Source organism: Carettochelys insculpta, chromosome 11 (genome assembly GCF_033958435.1).
Source record: "Carettochelys insculpta isolate YL-2023 chromosome 11, ASM3395843v1, whole genome shotgun sequence".
Classification (NCBI taxonomy): Eukaryota; Metazoa; Chordata; order Testudines; family Carettochelyidae; genus Carettochelys; species Carettochelys insculpta.
In genome coordinates, this window is record NC_134147.1 from 1,508,288 (window position 1) to 1,533,061 (window position 24,774).

General features: G+C 65.1%; 1 protein-coding gene across 1 annotated transcript in view; it reads right to left on the reverse strand.

Moving 5' to 3' along the window:
- GNAI2 (G protein subunit alpha i2) overlaps positions 1 to 24,774 on the reverse strand; it is an 82,567-nt gene that overhangs the window by 14,664 nt on the left and 43,129 nt on the right. The window contains exons 2-3 of the mRNA XM_075004935.1: positions 6,356 to 6,398; positions 4,251 to 4,392 (exon numbers count right to left, since the gene is read on the reverse strand). Coding sequence (XP_074861036.1) covers positions 4,251 to 4,392; positions 6,356 to 6,398 — 185 coding nt within the window. The remainder of the gene's footprint in view (positions 1 to 4,250; positions 4,393 to 6,355; positions 6,399 to 24,774) is intronic.

Here is a 24,774-nt window from a genome sequence, read left to right on the forward strand (position 1 = left end):
GCAGCCAGGAAGTGTGTCAAAGACCCCAGAACAGCGCCTCAATGAAACCTACACCCCAAGTTGGAAAACAGAGGAAGAGAAGGAGAAAAGTGCCACCATGGCTGAGCAACACAGAGAAAGAAACAGCAAGAGGCAAAAAAGGCGCCTTTTCCAGCGTGAACACATAATTGGGAAGGCCAAAAACAGAGCAGTGAGTCAAACACTCAAAAGGAATCACAAAAAAACCTAAAAGCACATTGGCAGCAGGATGCTCGCTACACAACTAGTGATGTCACTGGATGATCAAGGTGCTTAAGGAGCACTCGAAGCCACTGTGGAGAAACAAAACAAGCAAATTTAGGGCAAATTTAGCTGCAACAGATCAGGAAAGGGATCTTGGAATTATAGTGGATAGTTCTCAGAAAACATCCACGCAGTGTGCAGCAGCAGTCAGTAAAGCAAATAGGATGTTAGGAATAATTAAAAAAGGGATAGAAAATAAGACGAAGAATATCTTACTTTCCCTATATAAAACTATGGTATACCCACATCTTGAGTACTGCCTGCAGATGTGGTCTCCTCACCTCAAAAAAGATATATTGGCATTAGAAAAGGTTCAGAAAAGGGCAACTAGAATGATTAAGGGTTTGGAACGGGTCCCGTATGAGGAGAGGCTAGAGAGACTGGGACTTTTCCGTCTAGAAGAGAGAAGACTGAGGGGCGATACGATAGACGTATATAAAATCATGAATGGTGTGGAGAAAGTGAATATTGGAAAATTATTTACTTGTTCCCATAATATAAGAACTAGAGGACACCAAATGAAATTAATGGGTAGCAGGTTCAAAACTAATAAAAGAAAGTTTTTCTTCACACAGCGCACAGTCAACCTGTGGAACTCCTTACCAGAGGATGCTGTGAACGGCAGGACTCTAACAGAGTTTAAAAAAGAGCTTGATAAATATTTGGAGGTTAGGTCCATAAATGGCTATGAGCAAGGGGTAAGGTATGGTGTCCCTAGCCTTTTGTCGAAGGCGGGAGATGGATGGCAGGAGACAAATCGCTTGATCATTGTCTTCGGTTCACCTCCTCTGGGGCACCAGGCATTGGCTACTGTTGGCAGAAGGATACTGGGCTAGATGGACCTTTGGTCTGACCCAGTATAGCCGTTCTTATGTTCTTTGTCTGCGTCTTTCTGGCTGAAGACATGACAGGTACCCAACCTGAGCCATTCTCTTCTGGGTGGAACTGTCCCAGGCAGAGGGGTCATTAGAGGTGGTTTTGGAACAAGCTGATACAACTGAATGGTAACAAGCCACCAGGACCAGTTGGCATTCACTCAGGAGCTCAGAAGGAACTCAAGTGTAAGTGTCAGAACCACTAACTCGTTTAAATCAGCCTCTGTACCAAATGACTGGAAACGGTAGGTAACGTGATGCCAGTTCTTAAAAGGCTCCAGAGGCGATCCTGGCAATTACAGGCTGGTACGTCTAATTTCAGTACCAGGCAAACAGGTTGAAACTATAGTATAAAGAACAAAATCATCAGCCACAGCTCAGGGGTGTGGAACCTTTTATCAGCCAGGGGACACCGACCACCCCACCCAAACAATTAGTCGGGGCAGCACACAAGGGGGAAGGAAAAGCTTCTCTCACACTTAACTGGGCACATGCCACACCGGAACTGGAAAAGGTTCCGAAAAGAGCATCACGAATGATATCGTAAGAGGAGATATTAAGAGGACGACTGTTTAGCTTGGCCAGAAGACAACCAAGGGGGCAGGACAGAGGGCCAGAAAACCACGGCTGGCGTAGAGAAAGTGAACAAGGAAGCGCTTTATTTACCCCTCCTCCTAGCCCAAGAACTAGGCATGAAGTGAATGGGCAGCAGGTTTCACACAAGCAAAAGGAAGGATCCCCCCCCCCCGCCCCCCCAGCGCACGGCCGGCCTGCACCACTCCTGGCCGGAGGAGGCTCCTGGCGGTGAGGTCCATCGACAGCCATGAGCCAGGCTGGACAGGGATGTGCCCCCAGCCTCTGCTTGCTGGAAGCTGGGAATGGGTGACGGGGCACGTCACGGTCACTGGGCGTGTCCCTGTTCCGTTCACTCTCCCCGGGGCACCTGGCGCTGGTCACTGTTGGACAACAGGGCCTGGGCTCGCCAGCCCTTCGCTCTGACCCAGCGTGGCCGCTCTCATGCGCTGTCACACCCTGGGGGGTGCCCAGGGCAGTCACGCAGCGAGCGCCCACGGAAGCTGGCTGCCCCGGCCGGCATGCGGAGGGGGCAGAGGAAGGCCAGGCGAGCGCTCCCTGCTGGTAAGTGGGAGGGAGGGAGACCGGGGCACAGCAGATTCCTTTGCCTCAGCATTTGCAGCTCTTCCCTCCAGACAGCCCCCCGGGGAGCAGCCTCCAGCAGAGCCCCGCTCATCTGGCTGCTGAGAACGCCCAGCGGCTCTGCCACATCAGCACTCTGTGGCTTGCAGACAATGGCCTCGCGCTGGCGCTTCCCAGCACGGCCTCGGCTCCCAGCCCAGGCTGGTGGCCAGCCCCGGGTGCAGCCAGCCAGTGGCACGGAGCCAGCGGGGGGCCTGACAGGTTCAGCCCTCTGGAGCGGCACGTGGCCACGAACAGCCAAGTGTTCGGCTTCAAGCTGCTGCAGTCGTGTTCTCTGCTGCTGGCTGGCGTGGCCCGGGGGGGGACCAGCTTCCTCGGCCAGACGGAGCCTCTCTCCAGCCTGAATTTTAACCCACAGCACCGCACCGGTGAGGGTTTGCCGCCGGCTGGGCAGGGCAGCCAAGGAAGGGGGACGCATGCTGCAGCAGGGGCTCGCCCGCCCCAGGCACCGCCTGCTTGTGGACAGAGCTTGGCTTGCCTGGGACACACCAGAGAGCATTCTGCACCAAACCTGCGCCAGGTCGGCACACGCCGCACTGCAAAGCTCTGCACGGGTCTGTCAGTGCGTGACCGGCGACGCTCCAGCACGGCCGTGGGGTGCATGCCGGGGAGAGAGCTCCCTGCAGCCTCCCCAGCCCCACGCCCCCCACCCTGACACCGGGCAAGGCCTGCGTTTGCCCCAAATGCTCTAGGCCGCGCCCTTCTGTGCCAGGCGTGGGGTGGGAGGGTTCTGGGTGCAGGTTGCTCAGGCGGGGAGAGGAGAGCTCCATGCACAGGGGCTCGCTGGGGCGGCATTCCCAGGTGTAGGGGCGCTGGCGCTCGGACAGGCTCTGAAGCAAAGGTGGCTGCAGCTCAGCGGAGGGCAGGCGCCGGGTGCAGGCTCTCAGCAGGAGCGGCCTGGGTGCCGTGGGTGTCTGGAGCACAATGGTGCGGAGTTTGGGGCGCATCGGGGAGGGGGCTGAGCGCAGGGAGCTCAGTGGCGGACGGCTGGTCCAGAGGCAGAGGGCTGGGCGTTGGGCAGTGGCAGGTGCAGGGGCTCCCACACAGTGACGGCCCCCCAGCTGAGGAGTGACTGGGGCAGGAGGTTGAGCTTCACGCCGGTGGGGTAGTTTGTCGGGTCGGGTCAGGTCAGGTTTGATGCCCCCATGCCCCAGGCAGGAGAAAAGGCAGCCCCGCCCCTCTTGCCCCCAGGGGGGCGGCACTTCCCGGGGTATAAGAAACCTGAGCAGAGCCCGGGCCGTACCAAGCCGGTGTGGGAAAGCAGCAGCCCCCTCTCTCACGCCTGAAGGAGGCCGGGGAGCTCTGCAGCCGAGTGGCTCTCAGGGCCCCTGGAACCTCGTGGCCTGGCCACGGGGAGGCCCGGCACACGGAAGCTGTCCCAACCGCGGCAATTCCCCGCACGAGTTCTGCTCAAATCGCCGAGGCAGCAAACGCCTGGCTGTCTTGTGGCAGGGACTGCTGGGGGGCACCTATCGACACAGCTCTGAAGTCAGAAGAACCAGGCAGACGTTCAGCGTTTTGTGCCTCTCACGAGTCCTTTCTCCTCTCCCCGTCCAGCCGGGCGGGTGGCAAGTCCCACAGGGCGCAGCGGGGAGCTGAGCCAGCTTCTGCCTGTCTGCAGCGCAGCGCCTAGGCCCATGCCTGGAGCCCCCGGGTCGAACGTAGTCCCGGAGGCCTCGGGGCGGGCTGCAGCTGTCAGTCATGCCTCTCCCACGCAGCAGCAGCACAGCTCTGACAAAACCTGCAACCTCTCGGCAGCCGGGTGCCGACCCTTCCAGGACACAGCTGCTCCCTGCGCCCCAGGGCGAACCGCGGCTCCTCCAGCGCCGCAGCAGGCGGAGGAGCGCAGGGCTAGCAGTCCAGAGGAGGGCAACTCACCGCTCTCGCAGGGTCTCCGAAGTCGATCTGCAGGTTGCCCATGGCTTTGATGATGGCCATGATGGACTGGATGGTGTTGCTGTACACCACAGCTTTGTACTGCCGGCACTCCTCCTCCGAGTAGCCATCCTCATGGATAATCCTGCCGGGGGAGAGGCACCGTCAGACCCGCGCGGTGCTGGCCCGGCCCCAGCAGAAGCTTCCCCCACACAGCAGCTCCCTCTCCAGAGGACAGGCAGCAGTCCCAGGGGAGGGGTCCCTCACGCAACAGCCGCGGCCCAGGAGCTGGACAGGGCTGATTATGCCGAGACGGTGCGTGAGGGGGAGCCCCGCACTCCGAGGTTTGCTGGATTCTGGCTGCGATGGACCCTCAGTCGAGGCAGCTGAAAAGCTTCCCGCCGAGCAACGCCCCGGACTTCGCTTTCACAGTCACCTAATGCTGTCCCCAAGACCCAGCCGGAGCTCCTGGCCCCCACACGGGTCCCCCACTCCACCACCACCAGGAGAGGGATCGGCATCAGCTCCTCACTGCGAAAACGGGGAGCGTTCCTTCCTCCCCGCTCCCACGCCCGGCCACGCCCAGACCTCAGCCTCCCAGTTCCACAGCAACCACCTCGAGCAGCTGCTTCAGTTCCAGAATCCCTGGCTGGCGTGAGCCCAGCAGCAGCGAACGGACCACCGCTCCGGTAAGGCTCAGTCAGCTGCGGAGGTGGGAGCAGACCTGAAGGAGAACCTGTCCTCCCCCAGCCACACCTAGAGCCGTGGCTCTTCAGCCTGCCACTAGCTCACGTGGCAAGAAGAATTAGTCAGTGCAAGAAAGGGAGGGGAGTGATCACAAGCCCTTGGACTCCCGGGGAGCCCGGAGCCAGGACAGCACATTGCAGCAGCTTGGGTTTGCGAGCCAGGCTCTGCTTCTGCACTTGCCTGACACCAGGACCGAAAGCTGCTCCTCTGCCAGTGAAATGACGAACCAGCGCAGCAACAGCCAACTTAACCAGATGCTGATCAATTCCACCTGCAGCAGCAGCGCCCGCCCGCCCACGCAGCAGTTCGCTCCCTGCCATTAACTTCCCCAAGCCCGGCTGTGCCAGAATCAATGCAGCCAACCTGTTCCTCCCCAGCACGCGGGGCCCGAAACAGCCCGACTCTGCAGCACTGTATGGACTCGCTAAACCAGCTTTGTGGCACTCAGCTCCACCCCCTTAATCGAGCAGAAAAATCTGTGGTGCTGCCTCCCCAGCCACAGGGGATCACCCGCGAGAGGCTCCGGCACAGCCAATGTAACCCACTGGGTCCGACTGCTCTCAGCAGCCGCTCAACCCCAACCCAAGTCAGGTCCCCGCTGCGCTGGCTGCGGCACGGCCACGCGCTCGCCAGCTCCGGCGGAAGAGGAGGGTCGTTTTACAGGTGGGAAACTGCAGCAGAGCGACTCGGCGATCTGCCCAGGTCACTCCGGCCACGCTGGCAAACTTCCCAGTCAAACGGCTCAGGCAGAGGACCGACCTTCCTCTCCGGCTGCGGGAGAGCTTCTCCTCTCCAGCCAGGCAGGAAACCGGCCCTCGCCTCATTCGCCTGGGGAACGCTCGGTGGGGAGTCAGCCGCTCGGCCCTGGGCCGCGCTCCTGCTCTCCCGCCGCAGCCCTTCCTCTGCAGCAGCCTTCGGCCCAGGCTGCCCGACAGGGCAAACTCCGCTTGGCCGGTCGCACGCTGGGTGCTCGTGCCAGCGGGAGTCAGCGGTGTGCCCAGCCCCAGCGCACGGCTACGGCAGGAGCTTTTCATCCAAAACTGGCTTTGCAAATCCTCTAGCCTGGGGAGCCGCCCGCACCTGTCGTGGACTCTGAAGGGTGTGGGGTCCGCTGCCCTGCGGGGCTGTGCTGGCTTTGCACGGGCGGCCAGCTGCCGGCGGCCAGGGTTATGGAAAAGAGCGACAGAGAGCAGGCTTCTCCTGGGACGCGGCTACCCCAGGGAGGCCCGCTGCAGCCCCGCCCCGCGAAGCCAGCGCGCCCAGCCCCAGCCCCGGCCCCGGCCCCAGCCCCAGCCCTGGGGGGGCAGCTACGGAAATTGAGGAACAGGCGCAGGGTTAGGGTTAGGGTAAGGGTTGCTTACTTCATCTGCTTCACGATGGTGCTCTTCCCAGACTCTCCTGCACCTGCAGAGAAAGGAGACAGAGACGCCGTGAGCTGCAGGGCACCACTGGTGGGGACGCGGGGGGTTAGTCCCTTCCTTACGTGGCACCTGTTTCCTACTGTCCTGTGGCCACCCCGGGTGTGTGCCTCAGTTTCCCCAGGTAGGACATCGATGGCGCGCCGGTGACGGGAGTGATCGTTTCTGCAGTACAAGGGCCGATGCCCTTCATAACCGGAGACTTGGGGGGCGGGAGTGCAGCGAGCGAGGGGACACCTTCTGTGCAGGAAGCAGGCGGGAGGAGGGGCTTGGTGGCTGGCATTGGAACTGGGCAGCTGGGAGCAGGGGACTTTCAGCGAGCTGGGGAAGCAGTGGGCAGGGCCAGGCCGCCGGCTCTGGCCCCCTTCTCCCCAGGACGGATGGTACTGACGGCTTCTGGGTTCTGTGCCGAGCAGTCTGTTCCATGCTGGGTCCCTGTCGCCCCATAACCCCCCCGTGTTCCCCGCGGAGTGAGAGTCAGCCCTGCCTGCGGACAGGGTGCAGGGCCTGGGGATCCCCCGCCGTGTGACAACTGGCCATTGCCGCTCGACAGCAGGGCGCTGGGATACAGCCTGCACTTGGGACGGAAGAATCCCGGGCACTGGGTAGCAGTGCAGCAGAGGAGGAGCCCGTGGGGCTTGCAGCGGGTGAGAGGCTGGATGTCAGTTAACAGTGCGCCCTGGGAGCCAGGGAGGCTAACGGCGTATCGAGGTGCATTAGGAGGAGCACTGCCAGCAGGTCTAGACAAGTTCCTATTCCCCTCTGCTCGGCCCTGGTGAGCCCACATCTGGGAGTACTGTGTCCAGTTTTGGGGCCCCCCGAGCCGGCTCTCCAGTGGCACAGCTGCTCAGGCCCCTCCTGCCCCAGGCACTGCAGGCCCGGAAAGCGTTCAGCTGGCCTCGGCGGGCCGGTGGCACCCCTCGGGCTGCTGGCTAAGGCAGCTCAGCGGGGGCCCAGCTTGGTCCTGGCTTTGGGGTACTGCCCTGCCTGGAAGCGGGATCGGGCTCGCCCGTCAGCGATGCTGAGAGCCCCCCAAGTCCCCGCAGCCCCGCTCGGCTTTGCTCTCCGGCAGCGAGTGATTTACAGCCAGCAGCAAACCCCGTCGCCCCCGGGCTCCCGGCCGGGCTGCGCGGAGAGCGCTGGCTGTTAGCAGCGCCGGCTGGGCTCAGGGCAGGGCTCAGCTACACGTCAACAGCCTCCGCAGGACAGGGCGGGATGCTGCCCCGTGAAAAGGAGCTCGGGTGAAACACGCCATGTGAGCGCTGGAGCCAAGCGGAGACTCCTGGGGAGCAGCGAACACTCGTCTGCACAGCCAGGGCCGCGGACGGTAACGCTGCTCCCTTGTAAGCGAGGCCCTGCCGGCAACCCCCGGCACAGGGAGCTCGAGCCCACCAGCAGAGAAGACGCGCAAGCCACACGCCCCTCCCCACTGCGAGCGGGCCCAGGCCAGGAGCCCAGCCAGCTGGTCACAGGGGAAGAAGCGTCCGCACCCAGCAGGCACTCAGGCCCTGACCAGGCAGTCGCGCGCTCGCTTGCTGCGGAGATCAGGGCCGGGGCTTTGACCTGTGAGCTGGAGATCAGAGCACTTTGAGCCTCCTGTGGCACAACTGACCGGCTCCCGCCACGTCACCCCAGGCGCCAGCGTCTCCCTCCTCGGCCTCCGACAACCCACTGCCACGAGCTGCTTCTCCAGCCGCCCACCCCGTCACAGGGACGGACGCCGAAGGAGCCGAGCTTTCTTTCAGGGCTTGGTTCCAGGGCGCTGCCGGGGGCGCACATCACCCCGGCGCGAGGGCGAGCAGCCCTGATGCGCGAGGGGGCTCAGGCATGGCCTGCCGGGTGGGCAGTGAGTTGCTGCTACGCGTGTCTTCTGAAGAGTCTGTTCAGAGCCCCCCAAAAAACTCAGCCGTCCCCAGAGGCTCTCACCAGGGAGTCCAGCGACCCCTCTGCTGGGGGTGGCGACCCTCCTCCTGGCCGTAGAGCGCAGTTCGGAGCCGGGCCAAGCCACTGCCAGCCTGCTGAGCCCGTCTCCAGCCCGGCAGGCGGAGGGGACACCCGCACGCAGAGCCCGTGCCCGGGGCTCTAGGGACGCAGAGCCAGAACTGCAGCTGGTAATTAGCAGGCACCGCTCCCGGGGGGGACAGGCGCAGGTTGGCTTTGGCGGGTCGGTCTGGCAGAGCAGGGCAGGAAGGCTTTGGTCAGACCACTGCGGCGCTCACCCCATGCACCGCGTAACCTGCTACACCTCAGTGGGACCTGCACGGGCAGGAGGGCCGGCCCCTCCCCTGGGGGTGCCCAAGGCTCCCGTTCAATGCCTGGCACGAGCCCCTCCTGCCCGTGTTGGCTTGGCAAAGTCCCCACCCAGGGCCTTCTCCCCTGCAGCCTCCGGTAACTCCACGAGCCAGACAGCCTGGGGGCGTAAGTGCAGAAGCGGCACCGAGACGGATTGGAGAGCCACCGACGCCAGCAGCCACCTAGCAGAGGGGTCTCATCCACACGCCCCACCCCAGCCGCTCTCTGCTCAGAGGCCCCCTCAGCCACCAAAGGCCACGCGCAAGTGAGCGAAAGGAAGAGCCGCCGCGCACCAGCAGAAAACGTCCGCAGCCCTCGCAGCCGCCAGGAAGGGTCTCACTAAGCTGCTGAGACGGGCAGACGCTCTCCAGGCTGCACCAGCTGCCGGCAGGTGCCACCGCTGGGTACAGCTGCACGCTGATCACTGCAGACGCTCTTTGGGGACCAGGGGGTCCAGGCTGGGCGCAGGGAAGGCGGGGGGCACGCGGCCCACTAACAAGGCAGGCCTCCAGCACGCGCCTGCGCCCGCGGGGGCACTCGGATTCTCTCGGAAGAAGCCGCTGAGGCTCAGCGAGGGGGCTGGGGAAGCGCCTCCCGTCCCACTTTGCTACCCGGTAGGAAAGAGAAGCCCATCCCCTCCCCTCCCCTCCAGCCCGGGCGCAAGGGCCCGCGCCCCAGGAACTGCTCCAGCCCAGGACACAGCCAGGTTCCTGCCGAGCGGCCAGGCTGGGTCGGACCTCCCAGAGCACCGTGGTGGCCAGGGCGCACGCCCTGCCTAAGGGGAGCAACCCGGGCACTGAGAGCAGCCACGCAGCCGGAGGGGAGATAAGGCGGCTGCCTCGCTTCGGACAGCCCTGCGCCCTGCCCGGGGACACGCGCCCCGGCCCAGCCCCAGCCCCAGCCCCAGGAAGGAAGAGCAGCTCCTTCAGCCTGCGGCTCACACGGCTGCTGCTCGATCCGTACCACGCGCACGACGGGCTCTCGCACGGCTCCCCAGCAGGCACAGAGGGGGAAGTAACTCGCCTACGGCCACCCAGCAGGCCAATGGCAGAAACGGAGTCCCAGCCCCGTGCTCCACCCACCAGGCCGCACCGCCGAGCTGCACTCCAGGCGACGCACCGAAGCCCAGCCGCCTACACCCTTCCTAGCGCGCTCCGAGCCCAGGCAGAGCCCCATGGCCCCACCCACGGCTGCAGCTCGCACGTGGGGCAGAGCCAGAGCCCTGGGCTCCTCTCCGCCTGTGCGGGCCCTGGGCACGCAGCCATGCACAGTGAGGACGGGGCCGGCCTGCCTTGCTCTGTGGTGCGTAGCTATGGGGACCCTGCCCACTGCTGCAGGCACTAACGAGGTTGCCCAGGTAACCGAGCTCAGCACATCCTCCCCACCACCTGGGCCGGGCAGGGGGAAGACCGAAGCTGGCTGATGGACCCCCCCCGTTTCAGCCCCTGCACCAGACTGCAAGCCGGGTTCTCCCTCCCCTGCGTAAGGTCCCTGCGCGGACCTCCCTCCTGGGCCCCGGCTGCCCTCTGCTCTCCCCACTGCCCACAGCAGGGAATTACGCCCAGCTCTCAGCAGTGGATTTGCTTCCTGTTCCGCCAAGCACACAACCGTCCCGAGGAAGAGGCTTTTTAAAGACCAATTCTCCCCGTTCCTCCCTCCGGGCGGACGAAAACCCGCACCAGCTCCCGCCCTTGCTGCCAGGCTCCACCCCGTTAGGAGCAGAGCTGGACCGCCCCAGGCAGGCCCCAGCGGGGCAGAGAGAGAAGACGAGGCAGGCGTTGGGTGGCAGCTCTCCGACAACGGCCGGGGCAGAAGGCCTGGATGGCTCCATGCTGGGGAAATGCACGCCCAGGGCCGCAGGCTCCAAAGGAGAGGACGAGGGCAGGTCCTGCCTCTCCGAGCTCTCTGCAGACGCCGGTGACGCCGCACGGGTTCACACGCAGCCACGTTCCGTGGGCCCACTACGGCACAGGGTCATGGTAGCGCCACTGCCGTTTGCGAGCACAGGCCTGGGATCCCCTGGAGGGAACCGGAGAGGCTGAGACCCGACGTCAGCCACAGTAAAACCAGCGGGAACAGAGACGATGCGTAAGTGCAAATAACCGAGGTGCAGGTAAACCCCTTCTCCTCCTCCGCACACAGGTGCGTGTCCCCAGCTACGAAACACGTGGGCTGAATCCGCGTGGACGGCTGCAGCCTGTGCCTCCCGGCTAGGCCCAGCAGGCTTCCTGGCCGGCAACTCAAAGAGCCCGAGCTCCTCGCCTGGGAGTTGCCGGAGGTCTCCTGACCTCAGCGCCACCGCCAGGTGGAAGCAGAGGCCCAGAACGACCCCAGGAGGAGTTCTGCACCCGCACGGAGGCAGCAAGCCAGGAAGCTGACATGATTAAAAGGGTCCCGCTCACCTTTAAAATGCCCTTCGATACTTCACGTCCCTTCAGCAGCGTCCCAGAATCTGGCGCCGCCGCTCCCGCGGCACCTCCCACCCAAATGAAGAACTCTCTGGGGTCCCAGGGATTTGCAGAACAGCCGTCCCTGAGCCCCACCGGGCAGCTCCTTTAAACCCCGGCGCAGGAGTGCATTTCCTTTCAGCGTGCGCTCGGTCTGTGGCAGGCACCACCACACGCCAGCCCTGCAACCAGAGCCCCGCAGCCACCCGCCGCTGGTCGCATGTGTTTCTTCTGGGGGTGCACCCCTGCCCAAGCCTCGGCGCATGTACCAAATGTTATTCCACCCCGGGTCTAAACAACTGGAGGGAACGTTAACTGCAAGCACAAGCCCAGCAGCACTCGGCTGAGACCAGGACGCAGCCAACCAGAGCGACAGGGGTCCCAGAAGGACAATTAGCACCCTCAGAATTCAGGGCATAAGACGCTCGTTGCCTAAGGGGGAGGGGGGTAAAGAAAAATCTCCCTGGACAAGTTAGTCCACCACGCGGCCCCTGCCCTGGGCCTGGCAGCTGTGGACACCTCCGAAGACCTAATACCGGGGAGGGACAGGGGACTGCCCCCATTTTACAGAGAGGGAACTGAGGGTCACACGGGGAGCGAGGCCTGAACTGCATTGTCAAACTAGCGCCGCACCCCCAGACCCAGCCTCCTTCCCTCGGTCCACAGCCGTGCACGGCGCACTGTGCGTCACGCCGGCCGGGGACGGGTCAGGCCTGCTCTGGGCGCCCAGGGAAGCTGCCCTTGCTCGCCAAGGACCCTCAGATCCTTGCGCACCCACAGCCGGAACATCACCTCTCTGTCCTTCGGGGGGCTCCCAACTTCACGCTGCATCCTGCTCCGACCTCCGCCTCCTGGCCCCCTTCCCACCACTGCCCCAGCTGGACGGAGCCGGGGCAGACCTGGTACAGGGCACCCCACACCCGCGGCTTCGCTTTTCCCAGCGGCTCATAGGGCACCGGGGAGACAGGCACGTGGCGCAAGGAAGCAAGTGGCTTGCAGGCCCACTGGGTGGGTGACTCCTGTGGAATGAAGTGCTTTGGCGCCAGGAGCCCGCTCGCTTGCCCACCCGAGCCGACTCTTCTGCCATGGCCAGGACCTGCCTCCGAGCAGAGACACGCACGGCGCGAGGTCAGCTCAGTCCCTGGTGGTCTCCCGCACATCGAAGAGGGAGGCGCAGCAGCGCAGCCGCAGCACCGGCCAACTGTGGAAGGGCTTGGCCTGAAGGGGACCAGTCAGAGGAGCAGCTTCCCTTCCCTGCCTCCCTCCCCTCGGCAGCCCTGCGCGTCCCTTGCACCCCAGCCTGGCACTTACCTATGCAGGGTTCTACAGCTTGATTAATGGACTCGCTCGACAGGGCAACCGGCACTTGGAGGTTGAAACAGCCTCAGCCATGAGGCTCCCACTGCCAGAGCATTGACTGATCACTAGCAGGAGAAAGATCAAAGCTGACTGCTCCCCAAAAGCCGCTCTGCTCGGCCAGGTGGTCCCTTGGCACTACAGTCACACTGGCAAAGAGCTGCTCTCGCTACCCACGCAGAGGGGAGGTGCATGTTTAAAGGGGCTCACTGCACCCCGGGCTTGGGAGATGGGGGAGGGACCGGTGAAGTTCACAGAATCAGAGACTCCTGGGGCTGGAAGGGACCTCGGGAGCTCATCAAGTCCAGCCCCCTGCCCCCAGCAGGACCAACCCCCACTAAGTCATCCCAGCCAGGACCGTGTCCAGCCGGCACTTAACAACCTCCAGGGATGGAGAACCCACCAACCCTCTAGGCAACGCATTCCCGTGCTTCCCCACCCGCCCGGGGAAGCAGATTTTCCCAATATCCAACCTACAACTCCCACTCTTCAACTTCAGACCATCGCTCCTTGTTCTGCCGCCCGTCACCACTGGGAACCGCCTCTCTCCAGCCTCTTTAGAGCTCCCCTTCAGGAAGTTGAAGGCTGCTATTAAATCACCCCTCAGGCTTCTCTTCCATGAACTAAACAAGCCCAAATCCCTCAGCCTCTCCTCATAGGTCTTGTGCTCCAGCCCCTTAATCATTTGTTGCCCTCCGCTGAATCCACTCCAGCACATCCACATCTTTTCTATACTGCTGGGCCCAGAACTGGACACAATATTCCAGATGAGACCTCACCAGTGCCGAATAGAGGGTAACAACCACTTCTCTAGATCAGCTCCAAATGCTCCTCCTGATGCACCCCAATATGCCGTTAGCCTTCTTGGCGACAAGGGCCCACTGTTTACTCATATCCAGCCTTTCATCCACCACAACCCCTAGGTCCCCAGCCTATAACAATACTTGGGATTCTTCCGCCCCAGGTGCGGGACTCTACACTTCTCCTTGTTGAACTGCATCAAATTTCTTTTGGCCCAGTCCTCCAATTTATCCAGGTCCCTCTGGATTCTCTCTCTACCCTTCAACGAATCTACCTCTCCCCCTAGCTAAGTGTCATCTGCAAACTTGCTGAGGGTGCAACCCAGTCCCTCGTCCAGGTCATTAATAAAGATGTTGAACCACACCGGCCCCAGAACTGAGCCTTGCAGCCACTCTGCTTGAAACAGACCAACATCCAGCTATTGAGCCATTGACCGCTACCCGTTGGGCCCGACCATCAAGCCAGCTTTCTACCATCTTACAGTCCACGGATCCAATCCATATTTCCTTAACTTATGGGCAAGAATGTTGTGGGAGACCGTATCAAAAGCCTTGCTGAAGTCGAGGTGTATCACATCCACTGACTTCCCCATGTCCTCAGAGCTTGTTACCTCGTCATAGAAGCTGATCAGATTGGTCAGGCAGGACTTGCCCTGGTGAATCCATGTTGGCTACTTTTGATCACTTTCCCCTCTTCCAAGTGCTCCAAAATGGATTCCTTGAGGATCCCCTCCATGATTTCCCCAGGGACTGAGGTGAGGCTGTGACTGGTCTAGAGCTCCCTGGATTCTCCTTCTTTCCTTCTTTAAAGATGGGCGCCACATTTGCCTTTTTCCAACCATCTGGGATCTCTCCCCCTCTCTGAGAGTCCTCAAAGATAATGGCCAAAGGCTCGGCAACGACCTCTGCCAATTCCCTCAGTACCTGGGGTGCGTTGAATCCAGACCCGGGGATTTGTGCACATCTAGTTTTTCTAGGTAGCTCTTAACTCTCTCCTTCCCCGCCGAGGCTGCCCTCCACCTCCCCGCCCCGCACTGTCTAGCACCGCAGCGTGGGAGCCCTCCACCTCCCCGCCCCGCACTGTCCAGCACCAGAGCGTCGGAGCCCTCCACCTCCCCACCCCGCACCGTCCAGCACCGCAGCGTGGGAGCCCTCCACCTCCCCGCCCCGCACTGTCCAGCACCGCAGCGTGGGAGCCCTCCACCTCCCCGCCCCGCACCGTCCAGCACCGCAGCGTGGGAGCCCTCCACCTCCCCGCCCCGCACTGTCTAGCACCGCAGCGTGGGAGCCCTCCACCTCCCCACCCCGCACCGTCCAGCACCGCAGCGTGGGAGCCCTCCACCTCCCCGCCCCGCCCCGTCCAGCACCGCAGCGTGGGAGCCCTCCACCTCCCCACCCCACACTGTCTAGCACCGCAGCGTGGGAGCCCTCCACCTCCCCGCCCCGCCCCGTCCAGCACCGCAGCGTGGGAGCCCTCCACCTCCCCGCCCCGCACTGTCTAGCACCGCAGCGTGGGAGCCCTCCACCTCCCCGCCCCGCACTGTCTAGCACCAGAGCGTCGGAGCCCTCCACCTCCCCGCCCCGCCCCGTCCAGCACCGCAGCGTGGGAGCCCTCCACCTCCCCGCCCCGCCCCGTCCAGCACCGCAGCGTGGGAGCCCTCCACCTCCCCACCCCACACTGTCTAGCACCGCAGCGTGGGAGCCCTCCACCTCCCCGCCCCGCACTGTCTAGCACCAGAGCGTCGGAGCCCTCCACCTCCCCGCCCCGCCCCGTCCAGCACCGCAGCGTGGGAGCCCTCCACCTCCCCGCCCCGCACTGTCCAGCACCGCAGCGTGGGAGCCCTCCACCTCCCCGCCCCGCACTGTCTAGCACCGCAGCGTGGGAGCCCTCCACCTCCCCGCCCCGCACCGTCTAGCACCGCGGCGTGGGAGCCCTCCACCTCCCCGCCCCGCCCCGTCCAGCACCGCGGCGTGGGAGCCCTCCACCTCCCCGCCCCGCACCGTCCAGCACCGCGGCGTGGGAGCCCTCCACCTCCCCGCCCCGCCCCGTCCAGCACCGCGGCGTGGGAGCCCTCCACCTCCCCGCCCCGCCCCGTCCAGCACCGCGGCGTGGGAGCCCTCCACCTCCCCGCCCCGCCCCGTCCAGCACCGCGGCGTGGGAGCCCTCCACCTCCCCGCCCCGCACGGTCCAGCACCGCAGCGTGGGAGCCCTCCACCTCCCCGCCCCGCCCCGTCCAGCACCGCGGCGTGGGAGCCCTCCACCTCCCCGCCCCGCACGGTCCAGCACCGCAGCGTGGGAGCCCTCCACCTCCCCGCCCCGCCCCGTCCAGCACCGCAGCGTGGGAGCCCTCCACCTCCCCGCCCCGCCCCGTCCAGCACCAGAGCGTGGGAGCCCTCCACCTCCCCGCCCCGCCCCGTCCAGCACCGCAGCGTGGGAGCCCTCCACCTCCCCGCCCCGCACCGTCCAGCACCGCAGCGTGGGAGCCCTCCACCTCCCCGCCCCGCACCGTCCAGCACCGCAGCGTGGGAGCCCTCCACCTCCCCGCCCCGCACCGTCCAGCACCGCAGCGTGGGAGCCCTCCACCTCCCCGCCCCGCACCGTCCAGCACCGCAGCGTGGGAGCCCTCCACCTCCCCGCCCCGCACCGTCCAGCACCGCGGCGTGGGAGCCCTCCACCTCCCCGCCCCGCCCCGTCCAGCACCGCGGCGTGGGAGCCCTCCACCTCCCCGCCCCGCCCCGTCCAGCACCGCGGCGTGGGAGCCCTCCACCTCCCCGCCCCGCCCCGTCCAGCACCGCGGCGTGGGAGCCCTCCACCTCCCCGCCCCGCCCCGTCCAGCACCGCAGCGTGGGAGCCCTCCACCTCCCCGCCCCGCCCCGTCCAGCACCGCAGCGTGGGAGCCCTCCACCTCCCCGCCCCGCCCCGTCCAGCACCGCGGCGTGGGAGCCCTCCACCTCCCCGCCCCGCCCCGTCCAGCACCGCGGCGTGGGAGCCCTCCACCTCCCCGCCCCGCACCGTCCAGCACCGCGGCGTGGGAGCCCTCCACCTCCCCGCCCCGCCCCGTCCAGCACCGCGGCGTGGGAGCCCTCCACCTCCCCGCCCCGCCCCGTCCAGCACCGCGGCGTGGGAGCCCTCCACCTCCCCGCCCCGCCCCGTCCAGCACCGCGGCGTGGGAGCCCTCCACCTCCCCGCCCCGCCCCGTCCAGCACCGCGGCGTGGGAGCCCTCCACCTCCCCGCCCCGCCCTGTCCAGCACCGCGGCGTGGGAGCCCTCCACCTCCCCGCCCCGCCCCGTCCAGCACCGCGGCGTGGGAGCCCTCCACCTCCCCGCCCCGCACCGTCCAGCACCGCGGCGTGGGAGCCCTCCACCTCCCCGCCCCGCCCCGTCCAGCACCGCGGCGTGGGAGCCCTCCACCTCCCCGCCCCGCCCCGTCCAGCACCGCGGCGTGGGAGCCCTCCACCTCCCCGCCCCGCCCCGTCCAGCACCGCGGCGTGGGAGCCCTCCACCTCCCCGCCCCGCCCCGTCCAGCACCGCAGCGTGGGAGCCCTCCACCTCCCCGCCCCGCCCTGTCCAGCACCGCAGCGTGGGAGCCCTCCACCTCCCCGCCCCGCACCGTCCAGCACCGCAGCGTGGGAGCCCTCCACCTCCCCGCCCCGCCCCGTCCAGCACCGCGGCATGGGAGCCCTCCACCTCCCCGCCCCGCCCCGTCCAGCACCGCGGCATGGGAGCCCTCCACCTCCCCGCCCCGCCCCGTCCAGCACCGCAGCGTGGGAGCCCTCCACCTCCCCGCCCCACACCGTCCAGCACCGCGGCGTGGGAGCCCTCCACCTCCCCGCCCCGCCCCGTCCAGCACCGCGGCGTGGGAGCCCTCCACCTCCCCGCCCCGCCCCGTCCAGCACCGCAGCGTGGGAGCCCTCCACCTCCCCGCCCCGCCCTGTCCAGCACCGCAGCGTGGGAGCCCTCCACCTCCCCGCCCCGCACCGTCCAGCACCGCAGCGTGGGAGCCCTCCACCTCCCCGCCCTGCCCCGTCCAGCACCAGAGCGTGGGAGCCCTCCACCTCCCCGCCCCGCCCCGTCCAGCACCAGAGCGTGGGAGCCCTCCACCTCCCCGCCCCGCCCCGTCCAGCACCAGAGCGTGGGAGCTGTCCTTGGCCGTGCAGACTGAGGCGAACAAATCATCGAGTACTTCAGCTCTTCTCCCCTCATCTGTCAGTCGGTCCCTCGCGTCCAGTAACGGCCCCGCACCTTCCCTGATGACCCTCCTGTTGCTAACACGCCTGTAGAAACCCCTCCCGTCCCCCCTCCCGTCCCCTGCCAGCCGCAGCTCCCACCGCGCCTTCGCTGTCCTGATTACAGGCCGGCGTCCTCCAGCCATATGTCTGTGCTCCTCCGTCAACTGTCCACGATTCCACTTCTTATACGCCCCCTTTTTGGGTTTAAGCTGACCAAGGGTTTCCCTGTTAGGCCAAGCTGGTTGCCTGCCATGTCTGTGTGATGGGGTTCTGGGGTCCCCCAAGCTCTGCACCCCGTCTGCAGGCAGGAGCGACTCTCACTCGGCAGGAGAGCAACGGGTTTGTTAGCCGGCAGGACACAGCGTGGTACAGAGGGGTCAGTGCAGCCGGCAGAGACAGCCAGTCCCACCCACGCTGGGGAGAGGAGGCCCCGAAGGGCCCCCAGAGCTGGGGCCTGGCCCCCTCCTTGGTCTGTCTCCCTCTCAGCCCAGACTCACTGCATCCAACTCCCAGTTCCAATTCAAACCCCTCAGGCTCCACCTCCTCCTTTGTCTGCAGTACAAAGGTGTTACCTGGTCGTCAAGGTTACCCTCAGCAGGAGCCCCCCACCCTCTGTGAGCCCCTCACACACACACAGGTATCCCCCACTCCATGACCGTCTGCAATTCTTACTCTGCAGCAGGATGGTTTGTTCCTGCGCCTTGAGCAAGACTTCTATAAAATATGGCCAGTTCTCTCGAACTCTTTTCCCCTTCATCTTCCTCTTCAAGTTCAGACAAGCCACCTGCCTCCTCAGATGGGGACCAGCAGGCCGAGGGCTCTGCAGGGTCCTGCAGCCAGCATTTCAATTTACAGAGGAGGAGGGCGAGCCGAGTGGTTATCGCACAGGGGTGAGACCCAGGAGCCTCTGTGCACCTTCCCGGCTCTTCTAGACAGCCTCCATGCAATTTCACCCTGCGTTCCTCAGTTTCCCTTTCCGTAAAACAGACGCAGTACCTCCCTCGCTGCCTGGGGAACTTAGGGTTTAATTTGTTAGTGCCGGTGACAAGCTCAGCCGCTGCTGGCCCATTAAGGCTCACGCGGGAATTAGTTCCACACTTCTAGCGTCAAGCCTGCATGGCTAGGAGTCAGTTACGCAGAGAGGGGTTTTTCCAGAAGCACTTTATGTCCAGCAGTCGCAGAGGGAAGTGTACAGCTCTGCCATGGCAAAGCAATCCAGCCCGCTGCTCTCTCCCCAGCTCAGTCACCCCCCAACCACGGGTCCGCTTCGTTAGCGAGCTCTGGGCTGAAGGGGGCTTGGTGCTGGGCTCCCCAGAGGGGCTGGGGAAGGGCTGAGCGGAAGAGCACCGCGGCCCTGCTCACGGAGCACACACAAGCAGGCCAGCCAGGAAGCCAAAGCCGAGACGGCAGACGGCACAGATGCCAGGACACTGAGAGACAGGCAAAGCAGACGGCCAGAAAACCTGCTGCCGCAGCCCTTGCCTGGCGCCCTGAGGGCGTCCACCGCAAGCAGCTTCCTGGAGGAAGAGTCTGGCCCAAGGAAGGAGCTGCCGTTCAGCTACAAATATACTGAGGTACTTCCTGCCCACACTGCACCATGGCATGGGCACCCCAGGCGCACGCACAGGCCTTTGCTAGCTGCAGGCTGGTGGACTCCCAGGTGAAGAACCTGACCGCAGGCCCCTGCGGCAGCTACGTGGGCAGACGCCATGCAGGCTGGGCCCGCCTCACAGGCGCACCCCAGAGACAGGCAAGTTTGGTTTAGAACAGACTGGCTGTTCCTGACTCTTCAGATGGCCTCGGCGCCCGAGAGACCGTCTGCTGGGACCAGGGAGTGCCGTGGGGCACAGGAGGCGGGCGGCTTCAGGGCGCCAGCCCCGCCAGATGACAGCCCCCGGCACCGTGACCGAGGCGCACCGTGTTTAAAAGGAGCCCGGCCCAGCACATAAATGGACCCCACAGGGCCGGTGGCAGGGCTGGCCCGGCCCGTCGCTGGCGCAGAGGGGAAAGACGCTGCTAAAGGGAGTCGGTCAGCTGAGCGATGGCCGCTGGGGCAAGTGCAGCACCACTGGCAGAGGCTGCCGCAGCCGCCGGCCAGCGGCGAGGGCCTGGGCAGGTGCTGACACCGGCTGGAACTGCGGCCGTCGCCCGGGGCCAAGGCTGCGCTGCTCCCCGGGGAGGGGCGTGCCGTGAGCTAGCTAGCGGAGCCAGTCGCCGCAGCGGCCTGGTGCCCGGCAGCCCGAGGGGTCAGCAGCGCGCCCGCGACTCCCGGAGCCGCGCCCTTCGGCACGAGCCACGGAACCGTGGCCGTGACTCTCGCCCGCGTGGCCCTGCTGCAGTCGGCGACTACCTTCGCGGCGCGCAGCTCCTGCAATCCGCCTCGCGCTGCGGTGCCGACGGCGGGACACGGAGCAGCATTTGCCTGCTGGCCCTGGGGGGCTTCAGGAAGCCAGGAGAAGGGGCTCCCCACCAGCCTGCTGTGCTGCTCAGAACCGAGCGGGGCAGCCAGGCTGTGGGACCTTTTAACCCCACAGCACGGCTCCAATTCCTTCCCTGCCCAGCCTCGCCGACCCTCTCCGGGGGCTCTCCTCCTAGCAGGGCTTTGCTTGCTCCATCACCCCGGTCGCCTGGGTGCAGCCCCCTCCGGGGCAGGCAGCGGTTGCCTCAGCTCGCCGGGAACCTGAGCCCAATGCACACGCTCTTTGGAGAGGGAGCTGGTTGCCTGGCATGCAAACACGTGGCCATTGTGACTCATGAGCAAATTACACATGGCACACGAAAGGAGTGCCCACGCTCTGCCCAGACCAGAGCGACCAGTTGCCCTCCCGGAGAGGACCCAGGACCTGCAGAACCTAGAAGGACCCGGTGGTCCCAGCGACATTCCCCCTCGGCTGTGGTGCCGGCTCACCGAAGACAGAATCGAGTTATCACTTTACGCTCCCTCGGTGCAAATGAGGAACAGGTCAGGTCGGCTCACGGCGGGGAGGAAATACTGCGCGCGCTGGGAACGGGCTGCTCAGCAGCTGTATAGAAACCAGCTTGCAGCTCAAAGACCGGAAATGCCAAGCCAAGCCCAGCGCTCCGCAATCCGCGATGCCCACGGCTGCAAGCCAGCCAGGAAGCCGTTGGTGCTTCTGGGCCGGCGTTTCACTCCTGCGCCCAGGCAGGAGCCAAAGCAGCGATGAGGTTGCACAGGCCGCATCAGGCAAGCCGGCGAGGCAGGGAAACCCTCCTTTGGCCATCGGCAGCCGTGCGCTTTCAGGGGCTGGACTGCCGCCGGCGGGAGAGGGGCCAGGGTGCGGCACATCAGACGGGCAGAGGTCGCCACGGTCAGGGCCGGCTAACCCTGCTCTATAGCTCTCGCTACACCCATCTACACTGCCACAGGCACCGGCAGGAGGGAGGCAGCTTCTCTCGCCTCCAGCGTGACAAGGGGACGGGCTCGGTGAACAATAGCTGCCAGCTAGTGACAGCCAGGACAAGCCGGCGCCAGCCCAAGGCTCCTCCGTGGCTGTGTGCCGAGGCAAGAGCCAGGGCCCGAGAACTCAAACCCTCCGTCCCACGGCCTTCTCCCTCGGGGGCGGCACTCAGCCACAGGAGGGATTCCACCGAGGCCAGGCTGTCCATGGGCAGCCCCAGGAGCAGCCGACTGACTGCAGGACTTTCCTATCGACCGGCAGCCTGTACGTCTACAGCCCAACGGTCCTCCTCGGACCCACAGCCACCGGAAGGGCCAGCTGCCAGAGAGAGCTGCCTCCTCGGGCCTGCCCACCTCTCCCAGCTCCTCCTGTTTAAAGCAAAGATTTAGGGGCGACTCGGCAGGGCTGCCTCGTGTCCTCCTGCCCCGCTGTGCTCAGGGGCGGAGGGAACAGAGGAGGAGAGCCCGAGCTGGCGATGCTGCGTGAAGCTTCCGACCGCTCAGCCGGCCCCAGGATCCTCTGCCCCGACTCTGGCAGGCCAGTGTGCGCCTTGGACAGACTGTGTCTGCAACCGGGGAACAAGCCCTGCTCAGAGGCGGTCCTCACCCCGGCACTTACTGGTGTGTGCTGGGTGGGACCGGGGACGTGCTGGTCCCACCGCCAGAGAGGGAGGGAGGGAGGCACACGCAGACTGGGAAGCAGTCACTGGGCCGCGGGCTGTGCCTCGGTCTCCAGTCTGGCCACCAACACCCCTAGGCAGCCCGTTCGCTTCCCGCGGACGTGCGGAGACTCCATGCTGGAGCAGAAACTCTGCTCCAAGCAGCCAGCACTAGCCCTGGGTTTCACGGACGGCTCACCCAGCTCCACCTTGTTCCCTGGCTCGCCGCAGAGACTTCCCGAGGGCGGCGGCAGGGGCTCGCTCCTCCGAGGCCATTTCCGTCAGGGCGACAGTCACCCAAGCCCGGCTCTGCTACGAATGAACCATTGAAGTCCTGGGCCCAAAGGCATCGTAAGAGCCCTATCAGAGGCCAAAAAGAGCATGCGGATGAACCAAAGATCGAGGAAATAAAGTCACCTGCCAGCAAACCGCAGGGAAGGTGCTCGCTGGGCTACCCACCAAACCCGAGTCGGGAGGTGCTCCCACACCACGCCGACGGCGGCCCCGGCGGTGCCAGGAGAGACAAGCCTGCTGGAAAATCCAGAGAAATAAAAGGACAAGCTCACGCGAACCCCGACCTCATGCAGCTGGCACTCTGCAAAATGCACATACCACCCAGCCCTGACGAGCGACTCCTGGGGCTGGCTGCTCTAACGCCCCCCTGCAGCTACCCCTCTCGCCCCAGCAGCGCTGGCCCCTCCCTTAGGGCCGTTACTGCACCCGGCAGCTTCACAGCTGAAGCTCTCAGCTGCAGGACAAGCACAAGCAGGGAAGAAAGCCCGCGGGGCCATTTCAAACCCACGTCATCGTGAAACCAACGTGCACAGCACTGGAAAGAGGGGACTCCAGCCGGATGGGCACGGAGGGTAACCCGGAGACTGGCGTTTGGTGCTCCACCCACACAGCCAAGGCAGAGCTGCCAAAAAGTCTCCTGCAGCCAAACCCTGCCGAGATTTTCCTTTTAATTTCACTTCAGTCCAGTTCACATCTGCTCCTAAAGCTGCCGCTCCCACGCCTCCGGGGCGCCGCAGGCCTGGGGGAAGTAACATTCCCTCAACCGAATCACAGCGCCGGTGACTGCTGAGGGGGGAGCGCTTTTCTAAAGGGGGGGCACCATCCTCGGGTGGACAGAGAAACTGAGGCACGGAGCAGGGAAGGGACTTGCCCTAGTTACTCCGCAGGCCAGAACCAGGCCTCCTGAGTCCCAGTCCTGCAATGCAATCACTAGGCTACACCGCCTTAAACAGCCAAGTTACACGCCGCCCCCACCGACAGCGTACACGGCACCTTTGCTAAAAGCCGCAGCACGGCCTCCTATCAGCTCCAGGAGGAAACCTCCCACAGGGCCTTCCCCTGCGCACTCCCAGCTGGGCACAGCCACAAACCTCTCCACCACAGGGCCCCTGCAGCAAGCGAGGGGCACGTCTCCCTTGCAAACGGGCGGCTCAGCCTCGGCACCGCACTGCTCCTGACAGGCTCGTCGCTTTGCCTGCGGGCTCCCCGCTGCCGGTCCGAGCGCTATTACCGTCCCGCGAGACAGAATTTGTCGCTTGTGGCCTCCGACAACACGGCGCAGCTGCCACTGGGGGAGCAAACCGAGTCCCGGGCCTGGGGAGTGCAGGAGGAGGAGGCGGCCGCCAGGCTGCGGCAGTAATGAAGGGCAGGTTTGTTTTTACAGCCGTGGTCGCTGTCCCCATGCTCAGACTCCTGCTCCTGCCCCACGAAGCAGGGGGTAGTTACACTCCCGGCCCCTGCGGCTGTGGCTCCGTCCCACGCCCACGGCGAGCTGCAACAGACCCCGCAGGAGTCAGCCCGGCGGCGCCCACAAGTAGGCAAGTCAGTGGATCCGTCGGTCTCGCCACAGGATTCCCATCTCCTCGGGGCGTGGGGGGACACACAGCACACGGCCGGGGCATTAGCCAGCAGCAAGCCGCAGCCCAGCCTGGGGCCCTGCCCCCTCCCCGCCCCCCGCCCCACCACAGAGGGGAGCCCTGAGCCTCGGGGTCTGATCCAGACAAGGCACGGCCCACGGTCGGGGACCACACTGGTGAGGTGGGTTCTCTCGCTTCGGTGGCCCCCGACGGATGCCTGTGGGTCAGCGGCCCCCAGCCTTGTAGCTACGGGGCTTCGAAATCTCCAGAAATAACTAAGGAAACACTTCTCAGCTCCCTCATTTGCCAGACCTCTTCCTGGGCCCACGTCCCTGGCACTGCCACGGCACGTCCACGCGGCCCTCGGCAAGCTCCGCCTCCCTCTGTGCCCTGGTGCCCCACACGTGCCAAGGAGACAGCCGCCTGCCTCAGCTCTCGGGGTGCTGGGAAGAGGTGCCCAGCCACCCTGGCAATAAGGAATCACAAACGTGCGCACGGCAGCAGAGCGCGGCACAGACGGACCTGTTTGGATCTCAGCTGCACGCTGCTGGATGGGAGGAGATGGGCCCGTCGCTCTGCAGGGACCCAGTACCCCAAAGAGACCGAACTAGAGGGGATGCGGGTGTGCGACGGAAGCGCTAAAGGGCCGGGGGGCAGCTCTGCAGAGAGCTGCACAGCTCGATGCAGCAATGAGAGAGGCAGGAGCGAAAGCTGCGCGCCCTGTCTGGGAAAGGGGCCCTAAGGTGCCGTGGGGGGAGCGCAGCCCTCGGGAAGGGCCACGGCCCTGGCAAAGCAACAGTGCGAGCCCTACAGCTTGGGTCGGACCTCGGTGTGCCGAGCCAGCCAGGCAGCAGATGGATTTAAGGAGCTCAGGGAGGCCGCATCACTGATCAGGTTACCGCGGGGTTGCTCTAATAGGGCTCTGGCTAATCAGGCCTCCCCAGGGCAGTGGCTCCCCCGCCCTTGTCAGAAGAGCCACGGAGCACCGAAATGAGAAGGGGGATGAAGACGCCACTCGAGGTGCTGCTGAGCTGCCTCCGGACACCAGAGCGGCCCCGCTGCCAGCACCACGCTCAGGGCTCCGTTCCGCACCAGTGCAGTGACGCCGTCGCCTGGGGGCTCTCAGCATCTCCTCAGAAGCCCGCCTCCGGCTCGACAGGAGCTCAGGCTGCGCTGGCCTCTTCCGCCAGCGGCAGGACCAGCACCCAGCACCGGGCTCGCAGGGCCATGGGCCACTCACAGCCCCTCCCGGCAAGTGCCCACCGCGCCCTTCTCCAAAGGCACCCGCT